Source organism: Cariama cristata, unplaced genomic scaffold, assembly GCF_000690535.1.
Source record: "Cariama cristata isolate BGI_N322 unplaced genomic scaffold, ASM69053v1 scaffold20128, whole genome shotgun sequence".
NCBI classification, from domain to species: Eukaryota; Metazoa; Chordata; class Aves; order Cariamiformes; family Cariamidae; genus Cariama; species Cariama cristata.
In genome coordinates, this window is record NW_009631921.1 from 22,499 (window position 1) to 36,364 (window position 13,866).

The 13,866-nt window shown below is 37.6% G+C and overlaps 1 protein-coding gene across 1 annotated transcript in view; it reads right to left on the reverse strand.

Moving 5' to 3' along the window:
- Positions 1-11,904, reverse strand: part of UBE2Q2 (ubiquitin-conjugating enzyme E2Q family member 2) — a gene marked incomplete at its 5' end in the record, with an annotated part of 33,528 nt that extends 21,624 nt beyond the window's left edge. Inside the window, 4 exons of the mRNA XM_009706165.1 lie at positions 732-872; positions 2,969-3,025; positions 4,693-4,797; positions 11,800-11,904. Of these exons, the coding sequence (XP_009704467.1) occupies positions 732-872; positions 2,969-3,025; positions 4,693-4,797; positions 11,800-11,904 (408 nt within the window). The remainder of the gene's footprint in view (positions 1-731; positions 873-2,968; positions 3,026-4,692; positions 4,798-11,799) is intronic.
- Between the last annotated feature and the right edge of the window lie 1,962 nt (positions 11,905-13,866).

The window sequence follows — 13,866 nt, forward strand, 5'->3', positions numbered from 1 at the left end:
AATTTCCATCCAGTGTAGCTATTACTGAAAAACAAACTCATGCATAAAATGGATTTAAAGCACAAATTCCTGGGTTTACTAAGTATGTTAAGTAACCCATGACTTTTAATGCAGTCAGTTTTATATATGGATTTAGTTACTTTAATAAGGGCTCAGCAACAAAAGTCATGCTTACAACCTAGATGCTTTCTGCTGATTCTGCAAGGAGGACTACTGTTTGTTACAAAGGCATCAAGTAAGATACAGAGGGACAACCAAATGGATACCTCTGGAAATTAGACAAGCAGTTAAGTATCATTAACAACTGCGAAACCTGAATTTTCACGTAAGAGTGAAAAGCTAAAAGATGCGTCTTCATCCAAAATGCCAAGAATATCCCAACCCAGTGTGACAAAATAAATGATGATAGCATTCTCCCAGGCTGAGTGTGCTTTGAAGTAGTTTTTGTGCCTCTGGGGGATGTGGACTGACAACTAACTTCCTGGGCCAAAGACTTTGATGAAAGATGAGCCCATTTACTAAATGGCTTTGGAATCTTAGCTGGCCTATTCAGACTTCTCCAAAAAGAGCTATTTAGGTCCCATAACTTGAGACGTTTGTCCTATACATGCTGGAAGTCAGCTACAGACTAATTTATGTCTAGGTGCATAGCAGTAGGCTTTATTTGCTGAAAATAATTTCTATTTTAAAGCCAGAAGTATCGCAAAGAAAAAACATAAATCATAACTCACATTTAAGTGATCTTGCCTTTGATTTTTTCTGATTTTTTCTAAGATTGCAAGGTTCTCTTTTTCAATGCCTTCATCCTCAGATTTCTTCCCGTCAACTGGCTCCTCCTCCTTCATATCATAGTGATCGAGATCTTCAATATCCTACCGGACAGAGGAAAATTCACTGTAAATAACTTGACTATGCTCTTTGTTCAACGAAACCTTCTCCAAGGGCATTTAGGGATACAGTCTCATATCGCACAGCACTATGTATTAGTGATTGTTGGACATCATTTCTGTTTTGCTCTAACATCACTCTCTCAGCCAACAGTATTCACTGGATGTGTAGGGAGCCTTCACAATACAAATGAGACCCAAATTCACTACATATTTCTGGTCATGGAAACAAGCACAATAAAACCTCTGCAAGAAGTTAACATTATAGTGAATTAGCCCATTAAAGTAGGTAGAAAACAGGAAGTTACAGGCATTTTGAACAGGGCTTGAGAATCCAAAGCTACCCAAAGTCAGGGTGTCTCCAAGATGTTTCTAAAAGCACACTCTTTTTTCTATTAGAATCCCAGCTATATTACACTTCTGGCAAACAATGATTAACATATCTGGCAGGGCTACAGCAACCCTTCAAGAAAGTTAAATATTAGAAAGCTACATGTACTTTATTGAGGGTGACCATTTCAGCTGAAGATTAGATGCAGCAGTTTTGGAATTGAGACAAAATTATGTGGTCAAGTATTCTGATCACACAAGCCAACATTTCAGTTCTGAGTTCTAGACTAAGATGCTGAAAAACCTTCCAGTCTGTATTCTGAGACAGGGTTATCCCGTTGCAGAGGCGCACTGTGAGCTTAAGACAACTGCCTGTAATGTGATTGAAGTGCTATTTGTGGAGGAGAGGGGAAGGATGTAAATACTTTGAGATAAAAAAGCACTACAGCAGCCACGCCAGCAAGCTATGAGTACACAACTCTCCAATATGCTCCAATATGCAGTGCTCCACCACACCTGTGGCTACTCTTTATGCACCATCTGCTTGCATGGCAGGAAAACCTGGCCATAAATGCAAATTCAAGATGTCTTACATAGTAAGAAGCAAACCTATATGGTGCCTTTGACAACACTGTTTCCTCCAACTGCAACAGATTTTAGACTATTCTTTAAAACACTCTTGTTTCTTAAAATAATGATATAGCCCTGGGAACCATAAGCTGCTTTTCAATTTAGAAATTGAACCAGATTACAAGTCGAAGATATCAGTGCCACGCACAACGCCACCTGATTGCTAACAAATAATGACAGACATGACAATTTTTTTGTCTAAAGTAACCTGAACAGAGTGCAAAAGGCTGCAAGCAACAAGAGCCTTGTGGCAGCAGGTTATGGGAGCGTACATACCACCTTTACAGAAACTCTGGCTCCAACAAATGTGGTCTGGATCAGGCTAAATATGGCGTAAGAGAGGCTGCTTCAAATTAATTCCAGAACATTGGTAACATTTAGATCTTTTCTAAAGGAAGATCTTTTATTCAGAGAATGAGTTGTTCATTCTTACCACACACCTTCTTCGTTTAAAAATCTGAATCTGGAGTAGTCAGAACAGTTCTCCTATAAGTAGTCTATTTATAGAGATTTAAAAAGCAAGCATCTTGGAGCTATTTTAACATGTTGTAGAACTAACTGAATGGGGTGGTTCTCACACAGTAAAAAGCTCAGTAAAAGGAGCACTGTGTTGCTAGACAGTGACATAAAGCCCTTGAAGTTCAGCGTGTCTGTTTCGGATCTCCTTTCATTCCCTTCAATGTACAATAGTTAAAAACTAGCTCACCTGTTCAATAAATCAGCAAACTGATTTACTCTTAGTCAGTCTGCTTCAATTTGGGAAGCACTTTCAACTGTATCAGAGCCAGTTCATATGCTGCTTGAAATAGGAGTTAACAATGCAAACTTACTGATTTGGCAAACAATGTTATACATAGTTTGACTAAAGCAGAAACAGATGTCCAGTTCTCTGTATCCAAGTACCTCATAGCTGAGATCTAGGTTTAAGAAGAAAATTTCACTAGCTTTGTGGTTGAAGTGAAAGCTGACATTAAGGTAAACATCCAAATTTTTAATCATCTTTTCTGTTGAACTCTAGGGAGATTACATTTTACAGTTTGGCTTAATAATTACACAGCCACCGCAGAGCAAAATGCCAGAATTCTACTAGATTAGGACAACAATCTTATATATACACATACTTCACCCATATCTTCTTCTTCCTCCTCCTCTGATGTAACTTCTTCTGTTGTTCCATTCTGCAATATAACAATGAGGTTTCTGCATAAGTTGTGCATATGTTCCTTTCTTTCAAAAACAGGAAGTCTACTATCAAAGAGAAAGCAGTATATACAAAAGTTACACGTGTCAAGGTCTGCAGAGGACAGAAGTTTAATGTGAAAGATACACAAAGATGCTTTCCTGGAGTATGACAGTGAAGACATTTTTGCATGAAGCAAAGATAAACAGAACGTCACAATTAATTTCACATTAAATTTAAGTGGAAACTTAAGATTCAGGTAAGGATATCCTATTCTGAGACAATGAAAAATGCAATAAACAAGCAGGTTATAACTCATGATCTCTTAACCATGAAATCAGATCATGGCTCTGACTGGAATTCACATACATATTAGACCTCTAAAAAGAAAAAAACCTGACAAACTTCAGACCTCTAAAACTTAATGGATTTTTGTCTCACTACCTAGAGCTTCTATGCAACAACTACTATCATCATATAGGCATTGTTATTAGACTATTTGATAAAATATCAAAACAATATGCTAAGTTCCCTTTTTGTGGCTTTCCATTTTAGGATACCACTTCAAGCTCAGGAAGTTTGAGCTGCAGAAGTACTCAGGAGCGTTCTGACATGCTTGTCCTCTGCTTACTCTTCCTTTGGTAAAGAAGGAATACCACTGCTGTAGACAACGCAGGGGACTGGATGGATCTTTGGTCTAACTTACTAAGGCCACTTTTACTTAAGTGGCAAATTATCTGACATCTATGGCTAATAAACCTTCCATGACTTTGTTTTTGAGTTTCAGAGCATAAGCAAGACTCTTCAACAAAGCTACTTCCTAATATTACAGGCCTATTGCCTTACAGTTGCACTGCTACGTGGGTGGCTGAGAGAAAAGACCTATAGGATGACAATTTGGCACATGACCAAAATTAAGCAAGTTATTTGTCATTACTATAGTACTGTCACCACAGGAAAACCATCTGTTACGCTACAGGAGTTTTTAGAAATCATGTCATCTTAACATGTACAAACAAAAGAAGATATCATAATCTTAATAAAAGTACAAAAAAGAACAGTTACTGTCAGTTACCAGTTCTGTTTTCAGCACATTACAAAACATTTTAGTTAACCAGAACATTTCACAGCCCTTCACAACTCTTAATTTGTCAAGTGCACAGAAAGTAAACAGGGCACCTCAGATACTCCCTACCCAAAGTAGCATATGGTCTTGATATCCCATGTCTCTGCAAGGGACTGAAGAAGGAAAACATCATAGTAGTTCATCCAAGAGAACATTGTAAAACATATACTTTTCACGAAAAAGCAAGCAGTGTTTAATCATATTTACATTTTGGAAAAAAGTAAATTTGGGAAGCACTAGGAATGCACAATGATTGGCTTGAACAGTATTTAGGAGGGAATTAAACTGACAGCACTGGTGTCACATAGACACCTTGTAATGATACAGAAACTCCAAAGTAAATTGTGTAATATTATCACACCATTATTAAATGGATTCTGCAAACAAAAATCAGATTGAGGACACCATAAAGCAACACTGCTTCATATCTCAGTTCTGGTTTACACAAAGTTTACTCATTCCCACCATCTTGTTTCTTGGAGTAGAAAAAACCAACTCTTTCATTTCCGTAAGGAGGTGTCCACCGCTTTTTAATTTACCTGTCCAGCTGGTAAAGGCTGATCTAACATTTCAACGTCTGGATGCTGAGGAAGATTATATAATCGGCAGAGGTCACATATTAATCGCTTCAGCTGTTGAAGAAGCTATAAAAAAAAGAAAACATGGAAACATCTATATAAACCAAAGCACAGAACAATAAATTTTTAATTTTCTTCACACTGTTGGTACTGAACTTTCAGTCAGTATACAGCATTTAAATCTGCATGCACTGGAATAAAGTTTAAAGACCTCTCTTTCCTCTGTAATCGTTGTAATAAAATCCCCACAATGGTAAACCAAGGATATGGCAAATTAAAGATGGCTCCCGTCCATCTCCTCATGTCAAGTGAAGAAAGCCATGAGCAAAAGAATAATCTGCTCCGGCAGCATCATCCATTCCAGGCATAGGTGTGTCAGCCACAAATCACTAGGGAATAACCAAATGATCATATTCCATGAGACAAGACAGTCCATTCCAGTTTCCTAGGTCAAAGAATCATGTCTTCAAAAAAACAACGAGGAACAGTCTGATTTTCCACACCCTGAATCCTTTTCTAGGGCACACCAGTGAGGCACTAGAAGCAAGACAAACACTGTACAAGGCACAGAAACTAGCCAACCTCTGAGCTAGAGCCCAAGTAGTCTGCTTGATGTATCTTATATCAGGTTGAGGCACAATCAGCTACTATCACCGATTTCTGTCTCCAGCTTTCAGCATGTTATATTGACTGTGTTCCACTAACTGCAAAATACAGAACACCTTTCACTCACTGTAATACTATCCAAAAAGTAGATTTAGTTCTGCAGAAACAGAGAAATATTAAGTTTGCTTCTTGATCACCATGCTAATTAAGTGGATTTCCATAGCTGTTAACCTTCTCTAGGCAGGCTCAGATTCCTAGTTAAAGCCAAGACCACAAAAGACTGTACTACTGCATTTCCTAATTTTTCAAGGTCCTTGCATAGCTATGTCAGAAAAACGAAGAAAGGACTGCAGAATACATTTGCAGAACGTTCAATGCTTCATTATTTGCAGAATATCCTAGACAAAGGTTGCAAAAATTATACATTCATTTCTGGACTTTTCTTCCAGATACCAAAGGGAGTTTGTCTTGCCACTTGTAGAAGGCAGCATGCAAGACAGCCATTTCTGTACACATACACTGCAGCACTACCAGTAGTTACGCCTAGAGTGGCAAGCCCCACTCCCCTTTAAGTATCTCTCCATAAAGGAGGGAGACTCAGGCAACATGGCCTCACCCAAGGTACAGTATAGACTGTATTATCCTGAAAGAATGATACCTCTACAACATTATTTGGTGTTTGTATATTGTATTTCTTAAAATATACAATAAATTAAGGTATCCGAGAAAAATCTAGTCACTCCAAAGTATTCTACATGTCCAAAGCCACTGGCTAGTATAAATGCTCTTACCTTACCCTACTGCAAGTGAAAATTCAGCCTCTCCACGGTTAAGAATGCATTTCCAAGCCCAAATCACTAGCAGTGATACGCAAATGTTGCCCTTATGCTATCTGAAAGCTTCATTGCTTTTCCCTTCTCTAGTTGAATTCAATATTCCTGTTTAATAGGAATGTTATTTATTCATTGGAGTCCATGAGCTGACATACCAGCCTGCATTACAAGAATTACAATGGTCTTTATCATACCACGTTTGCTGTTTCTGCATCATTTGTGACAGTAATCCTTAACTCAAAAATAAAGCAGATGACACCAAAAGAATTGGTGTATCAGCAACACATTCCTTGTGAGTATATACATGAGATGTGATAGTTTATGTTGCCAGAAGTTTCCTGTAACAATCTCATTTCTCATCAGTGTTAAGACTCTACACCTGCTTGAAACTTCCTGGGTGTCTGAAACATCAGGAAATCTTTTAGCAGGCAGAAAGCAGGTTAATTAATCAAAAAGTCAGTTGGTAGATAGAATCATAGGTCTTAGAACTATTATTCTCAATACATGCAAGATGCTTAAAGTTGCACTGCTACACATTTCATTTAGAAAATTTTTCTCTGCACAAACAACACTGCCTCATGGAGAGTTGGCACATAAACTGTAACATTTCAGGAACCGTAATTTTTCTCACGTAGCTATGTAAAGTCAGGCAAGCCATTGATTTGTTTACATCTGTTGTGAAGCATACAAAAAAATCTCAGCGGTGGGGGAAGAATACCACCACAAGCGTTTGGCTGGTCCAAAGCTTGGAAAAGCAGATGAAGACAATATTAGATGTCTCTCTATAGAAAGAGACAGTAAGGGCTGGGAAGAGTTAAGAACTGCTTCCTGCCCTGCTTCCTCCACTCCCCATCCTCTTCATGAGAAGTCCTGTCACCTGAATTGAAATTCAGAATGAATCTTTGCAGCCAGGACTTAGCACACTGTAAGCTTCTCTCACTTCCCTCTGAACACAACACCACTGCGAGATACACAAGCACTCTTAAAGTAACGAACTGTGGGCACAACCTGGACCAAATTCCACAGTGGCTGTGCCTGAAGAGGCGTCTCCCTGCCTCCAGCACCACATTTTCACCTTCTCATTTGCACTGGCACCAGAGATCACACAACCATGAAGCAGCTTACAAGCTTCGTGGCAGATCAATTCCTGATGTGCTTCAGCATGTAAGCACCGATTTCACCATAAAGGGGGAAGCAGGAACGTGCAGCTGAGAGCAGGGTCCCCCTTCCCTGACAGCAGTCTATGCTTCGTGGTTAGCTTAATACAACTGTCAAATTGCACTTTCATTTTTATAGCTAAGTTGTTTTACTTAACATCAGTTTCTACAAGCTGCAAAGGTGGCAGCAGTGAGATGCTGATCCCATCTCTACAGCCCTTCTTCCTTATTGCTATGTTTTTCCTTCACAGGAATTCAGTTCATACCCTTGATCTTTCTGCTGTGGATCACCATCACCCTTATCCTTTATGCTCTGCTCATATGTATGAAAAATCATAGGATAATTTGGGCTGAAAGGCATGCCTGGAAGTCATATGATCCAACCCCTTGCTCTAAGCACAGCCTAGCATGATTTGGTATGTGTTCATGGTACATGAATAGACTGTATCAAAAGGGATAGCAGATTTCTGCCATGTATTAATACTTTAAATGTATTTCCAGGTTAACTTCACATGCTTGGCTAACGTAAAATGAATGCTTTACACACACACACTTTGCTGCTACTGAAGAAAAGTGAGTTATTAGTATACCAATAGTTTCCTTGGAATACAAACTGCATAAAGCAGAAACTAAACAGCAACTAGAATGCATAATACACAGGGTATTGAAGGAGCAATGTAAAGAATCTGCATAAAGTAAATGCTCAAGTGACCAAATATAATAAAAAATTTATAAATTAATGATACGTATTATAATATAAAAGTAACAATATAAAAGTATAATATACACATCTATAATATAACTTTTAATGCTTCGGGAGTTCTGAGAAGTTTGTAGTTCTTATGTACACCTTAATGCTGTTTTAGAAGACAAAAACACCTCTTAGAATTTTTGTTTCCTGTGTTAACATCTTACAAATCTGAAAACAGTTTAAAACAATTTTTCTGAAACCTATCCTACATTAGGAGGCCTTTTTATGCATGAAGAGATCTTTCTAATGCAGTATGAAAGCATTAACAATTTTTGGGATACCTTTAATGATATTAATATATTGCTGGGTTCACTATGAAGCACCTTGTTTTCTGATTACCAGGAAACATGGATTTAAGAAGCATAGTGTAAGTATACACATACTTATTCTTCTACATGTATCTATCCATATATATACACACTATATCTATACAAAAATGAATCAATAAATCCTAGCCTACCACTGAAAGAAACTGCTGAAGAAGGATACAAGAGGAAACAGAGGGAAGAAATAACTGTCATTTGGAACGTGACTACTACTTAGCTATCAGGCAGTCTGTGACAATAACTGGCCTCACGCACATTCAGCAGCCTTTGGCAGTTTCAGAAAGTAAAGCAAAGCTTCTTCCTGCATTTTATCTCTATGACCCCCAACACATAATTAGTTGCAGCCACACTGGTAGTTTGCAAGGGCCAATATTCTTTCCTGAAATGCCATCATGTGGGACTAAATCTAAATTCTTAATACAGAAGCTGTGTGCTTAGGGACAGGCAGCTTATCCAAGTTGTACACATGCTTATGCTAGAAATTCTGTACTTTTGACATCCTCCATGCAAGTTTTGAAGTGTGAGAATTAAGCTGCCCATCCAAATTTAAGTCCATTTCACTATTGTCTTTAAAAAACAAACCTCTAAATCATGTACAGTTATATTTAATAACCCATGAAGTAAGGTTTGAGACTTCAGGCTGGCAACTATAACTTCCATTATATTAAACAGAATGAAATGGAAGTAGGATTCATCTTTTGCATAGCACAACCACTAGAAGGCAGCTGTCAGTTTCAGCCACCTACCAAGTCTAATGTAACACTGATTTTCAGGATCTGAAAAGGAATTCAGGAGACACTAGGGGTCAGGTAGAATTCCGCAGCCCCTTCATCTGCTGACTGGAACTTGTTCAATATGAACAGTCAAGCAGCTAAAGCCTCCAAACCTAATGCTATATATGCTGACCATGTTCTTAACCTTTCAAGATTTTTAGTGTCTTGACAAGTTTTCATAGCAAAAAGTACCATGCCGATGCCAAGGTAAGTAACACAGTTTCAGACCCACAGAAGTTTTTCCAGGAAACATGTGCATGATTTTAAAACAGTAAAATGGTTTTCCTTTTACCACATCAAATGACAAAGTCTCCATGTATATACCCCTGTCAAACTCTTATGCCTGATGAGCATGTTCTTCCATTTCCCAAACAGCTGATACCTGTCAAAAGTTACAAAGCAAGTAGAAAGGGCAGAGTAATACCAAAGAACACCAAATCAGGGTACACGTGCAGTAGTGCTTTTGGCACATGTTCACTGTGCTCAGTTGAGTTCTTGGAAGAGCTCAATGCAATTTCCCATTCAAAATTTGACTGTTCCAATAACTTTAGGAGTTTAGAGCAACATGGCACAAACAATCCTTTAGCTGCAATAAATTAAATGAAAACTGGTTTGAAACATTCTGAAAGTCTAAATTGACCTAAGCGAGTTTTTAGGAGATAGCGTGATAAATTGGAAGTGTCTGGATTTCTACAGGTAGTTCCTTATCCCTTCCTACCCTACTCCAAGAAGTCTGTGTGTGAGTTGCTCCAACGCCCTTGAAGGGGACGGTGTTGCATGGGGAGAAGTTGTATTGAGAAAAAACAAACCCAAAACCCACAAAGCTAAGCCTTTTGAACAAAACAAAGAAGTTAGATTTTGTAGTGTAAGTATTTGTCTCTTCAACCACTCCCATCTGTCTTCATCTTGGCATAACATGATGTGGGGTGGATTCCTGAGAAACCAATGGGCCATCCACAGGTGTCTATTACATCAACCCATCAGCTTTTACATGGGCAAGTACAATCTTGATATCAAAAGCTGTTTTCTTACAACGTACATAAGCACTCTATGTGCATATGCAATTCAGCACAGCAAGTATTATCCATGTTTGCAGTAAAGCTTTCTACCCTATTGCAAGCAAACCTGTAGATAGTTAAACATAGGAAATAATCTTGTTTAAAATCTTTAGTAAGAAGCTCCTAGCCACACTAGCTTCAAGCTGGAAAACCTTCTGAAAACTGTATTTAAGAAAGAAGTCGATTTGACCACATTTTCTGCTACTATACTGTTATATGTCTTTCTAGGCAGAGTCACAAAGACTAAGAGATCTATAACATTCTTCTAAATGTAGTTTAGTCTAAAGTTCAGGTTGTAAGAAGAAAACACACAATTGGCATGCATGTGTCCTGTAATCAGATCCAACATAACACATTAAAACACTACTGTTCCTCTGCAATGCCCTTTTGTTTTTAGTTACGGCAAGGCCCATGAGGACTCTCACTTGCTTATTAGTTTTCCAATTATTTCTCCTAGAAGTCAAATGCATTCTAAAAATTCTTCAGAAAAAAAATTTACATATCCTTATTTAAGGTTGAGTATGCTTGATGAACATTGTCCTAATAAACATTACAGGGAAGCAATTTCTTGAGAAAGAACATTCCAAATTTTTCCTAAACCAGGCAAATACTAAGGCCAGCACATAATCCATGCAATAAGCAGTATTCTGCAGACTAAATTGCTTTGTATACATCATGTGCATGCATGCGTTCTTGTACACAAAAATAAAAAAAAATTAAAATCATCTGTTTATAGACACCATCCTTAAGGGCTATTTAATATCCATAAAGCTGAATTAGGAGAGGAAAAACAACACTTTTAATCACTGAATTTGTCAGTAGGTTGCAATACTGCTCTTTGTGGAACAAAGTACATTTGCACTGAAATTTATCTCCAAGCAATATTTAAGGACACTTACTTTCCTGCATAAAATGGAAAGTTAATTTTTATATATATATATATACACACACAGCTCCTATCACTACATCAAAAGGGTACTCAAGTAAGATATAATGCCTGATAGTTTTCTGAAATACAAAACCACCATTAAAATCTGTGCAAAGATTTTCTTTAAATAGTGATTGTCCGAAGTCATAACACTGTTCAAACTTATTGCTATCTAAGGAACATTCTGATGAACCAGAAGCTATCACGTCAGGTTTTCTTTACTGAAGCCAGGAATTCTTTGTATTAGTTACCATTATAGCCATGTTTTGGAGAATATACATTCTCAAGAACACAAAGCTTTTGCCTCCATAATTGATCTCTGCGCAAATAAAACTCTAGAAGACTTGTTTTATTCAGTAGTGTTAAATTTTCGTGCATTTCACTGAAAACTTTAAATTATGTAATTATTTGGGCTGAAACTTAACTTCTTTTAAAAAGCAAGCATTTAAGTCATCTTCTCCTCCTTGCCCCAAATCTTTTGGATTACTTCTGGTTCATGTTTTTTTGGAAGAGAAACTTGTGTTTACAAAACCCCCCAAATAACCCCCAAACTGAACTAATTTAATTGCTTGTTAATGTGACAAAGCTAAATAAACACCCAAACACACTCCCCAAAAAATAAAAACACTTGCTCACCAGAGTATTGCTCTTCTTAATATCTTCTAAACGCTCTAAGACTGAAGTCAGGTTTGGGTCATCTGATTCTACAAACCATATTGGTGATGAAGAGGGGTAAGACTCCTGTTAAAAAAAACAACACAAAAGACCCAACAATTAAGTAAACAAAAAAAAAGCTTTTAAAATTGATTCACCCCAAAAATTTCACAACACAGTATTAACATCACTTTTTACCTTACTCTAAGTCAGGGAACACAGAAGCTTTTAACACAGCATTTTTAGGCAACACAGAAGTTGAAAGAAACCCAGCCAGCTGGTTCTTCTAGTATTTCATCTTATTTTCATCTTGATCAGATGATGGACATACATAAGAAACAATGCTGAAAAGTTTAAAACCCTGGGGGCAGGTGGAGCAGGTGGGAGAAATTTAGAAATGCAGTACAGGTGATCATTACCAAAAAAATGGAATCACAAGTAGTACACGTCAAAGAATAAAACTGTATCAATGGCGATTTTTCATAAAAATACAGATTCTTCCAAATAAAAGCTATGAAAGCAACAAAACCTGGAGTCCTCAGATTTACTGCTCAAACAGGATTGTTCTCACACCAGCCCTCAGACTGAAGCAACAGCTCAAATCTCCTGCCTTGAAGAACAAGTTAATGGGCAGATCGAGATGCCAAAAATCTGCAATTTTATCTTTGTACCATCAAGGCTCATGCAGGACTTTCCACTGTTGAAAGATTTCTCAAACAATATATTGTGTACAATCCTATCAAGAAAGCTTACAGAATAACTTTCTTCCATCACTAGACAGGTGCCAAAACACATCTTAGTGACAGTGAGGTTAAAAGGGTTCACAGGATTAGAAGTGTACTCGATTTTCCAGAACAAGCCACAGTTAGGGCACATACAACACATAGAACAGATGCGTCCCACAACTGCTCATACAATCCATGAGAAGTGATGTCACTAAGCTGCCACAGCATGCAGCCCTTCAAAAGGTGCTAGAAAGACCCTTGCTACAGAAAGGTAAACAGAAGACCTTTACCTCTTGTTTAGATGTTTCAAACAGCAATTCCAACTTTTTCCTAACACAGGTTTGGTAACATTGTGAGGGTGGAGGAAACCATGCAGCTTCCAACTCAACAGTAAATGTCCCTTCATAACACTGACATGTTTGGATTTCTTTTGGTTTTAGTTATTTAAGGCATTCTCCACTTCTCACCCGTTCAATTAAATTCTAGTAGCTGAGGACAAATTGCTGAAATTCAGTTTTATCACCCAGATACTATCTTCATATCCCGAGGTCTCACAAAATAATACTAGGGAATTTTCATTCATTTCCCTCACTGCATTTAAAGGGAAAAATTCCGTATTTCTCATTCCAGAGACAACAAATCACACATCATTCTTCAACACTTAGAGTCAAGGTTCCTACTGATACTCTAACAGGCGACTCCAAAACATGCATTATGCTTAAGAATTTACACTCTATTTCTTGATTGCATTGTATATTTTTTGCTTTATAGTTTTCAAGACAGCAGTAAGAAGTTTCACAGAAGGAAGGCATCATACCTGTCTGTCAGTATTACTATCTCGTCTTTAGTGATTTCCAAGCAAACTTAGCCTTAGCAAGCTCTGAAAGAGCAAGTCCCAAAAGAAAATCCCAGACATTCCTAACTTAAACTAGCTTCTGTCATTTCAAAGATACTGCATTTATTAGAATGCAGAACACTATCCATTTGAAAACTAGAGAAAAATACAAGCACGTTAGAATTGGCTTTTAATAATACGAAGCTTAATTCCTAACTGACTTTCTAGCTGAAGTGCTGAACCTCATAAAAGAAACCATGTGATTAGATAAAGGACATCAGCTTTGGTAAAACAGATTATCACAGCAGTTCCCACCTGGCAGCATACTCCAGGGAAGTTCTACCTCCAGAGATCTAAAATTCCCACCTATAAGGGAAGCCTTTGCATAAACTTATTTTTAAACAAGCTCAATCCCTGCCTCCTCCCCTGTTTATATTTATTTTTTTAAATACAGCTAAAAGTACTTTAGAAGAATACTAGTATCTTTAT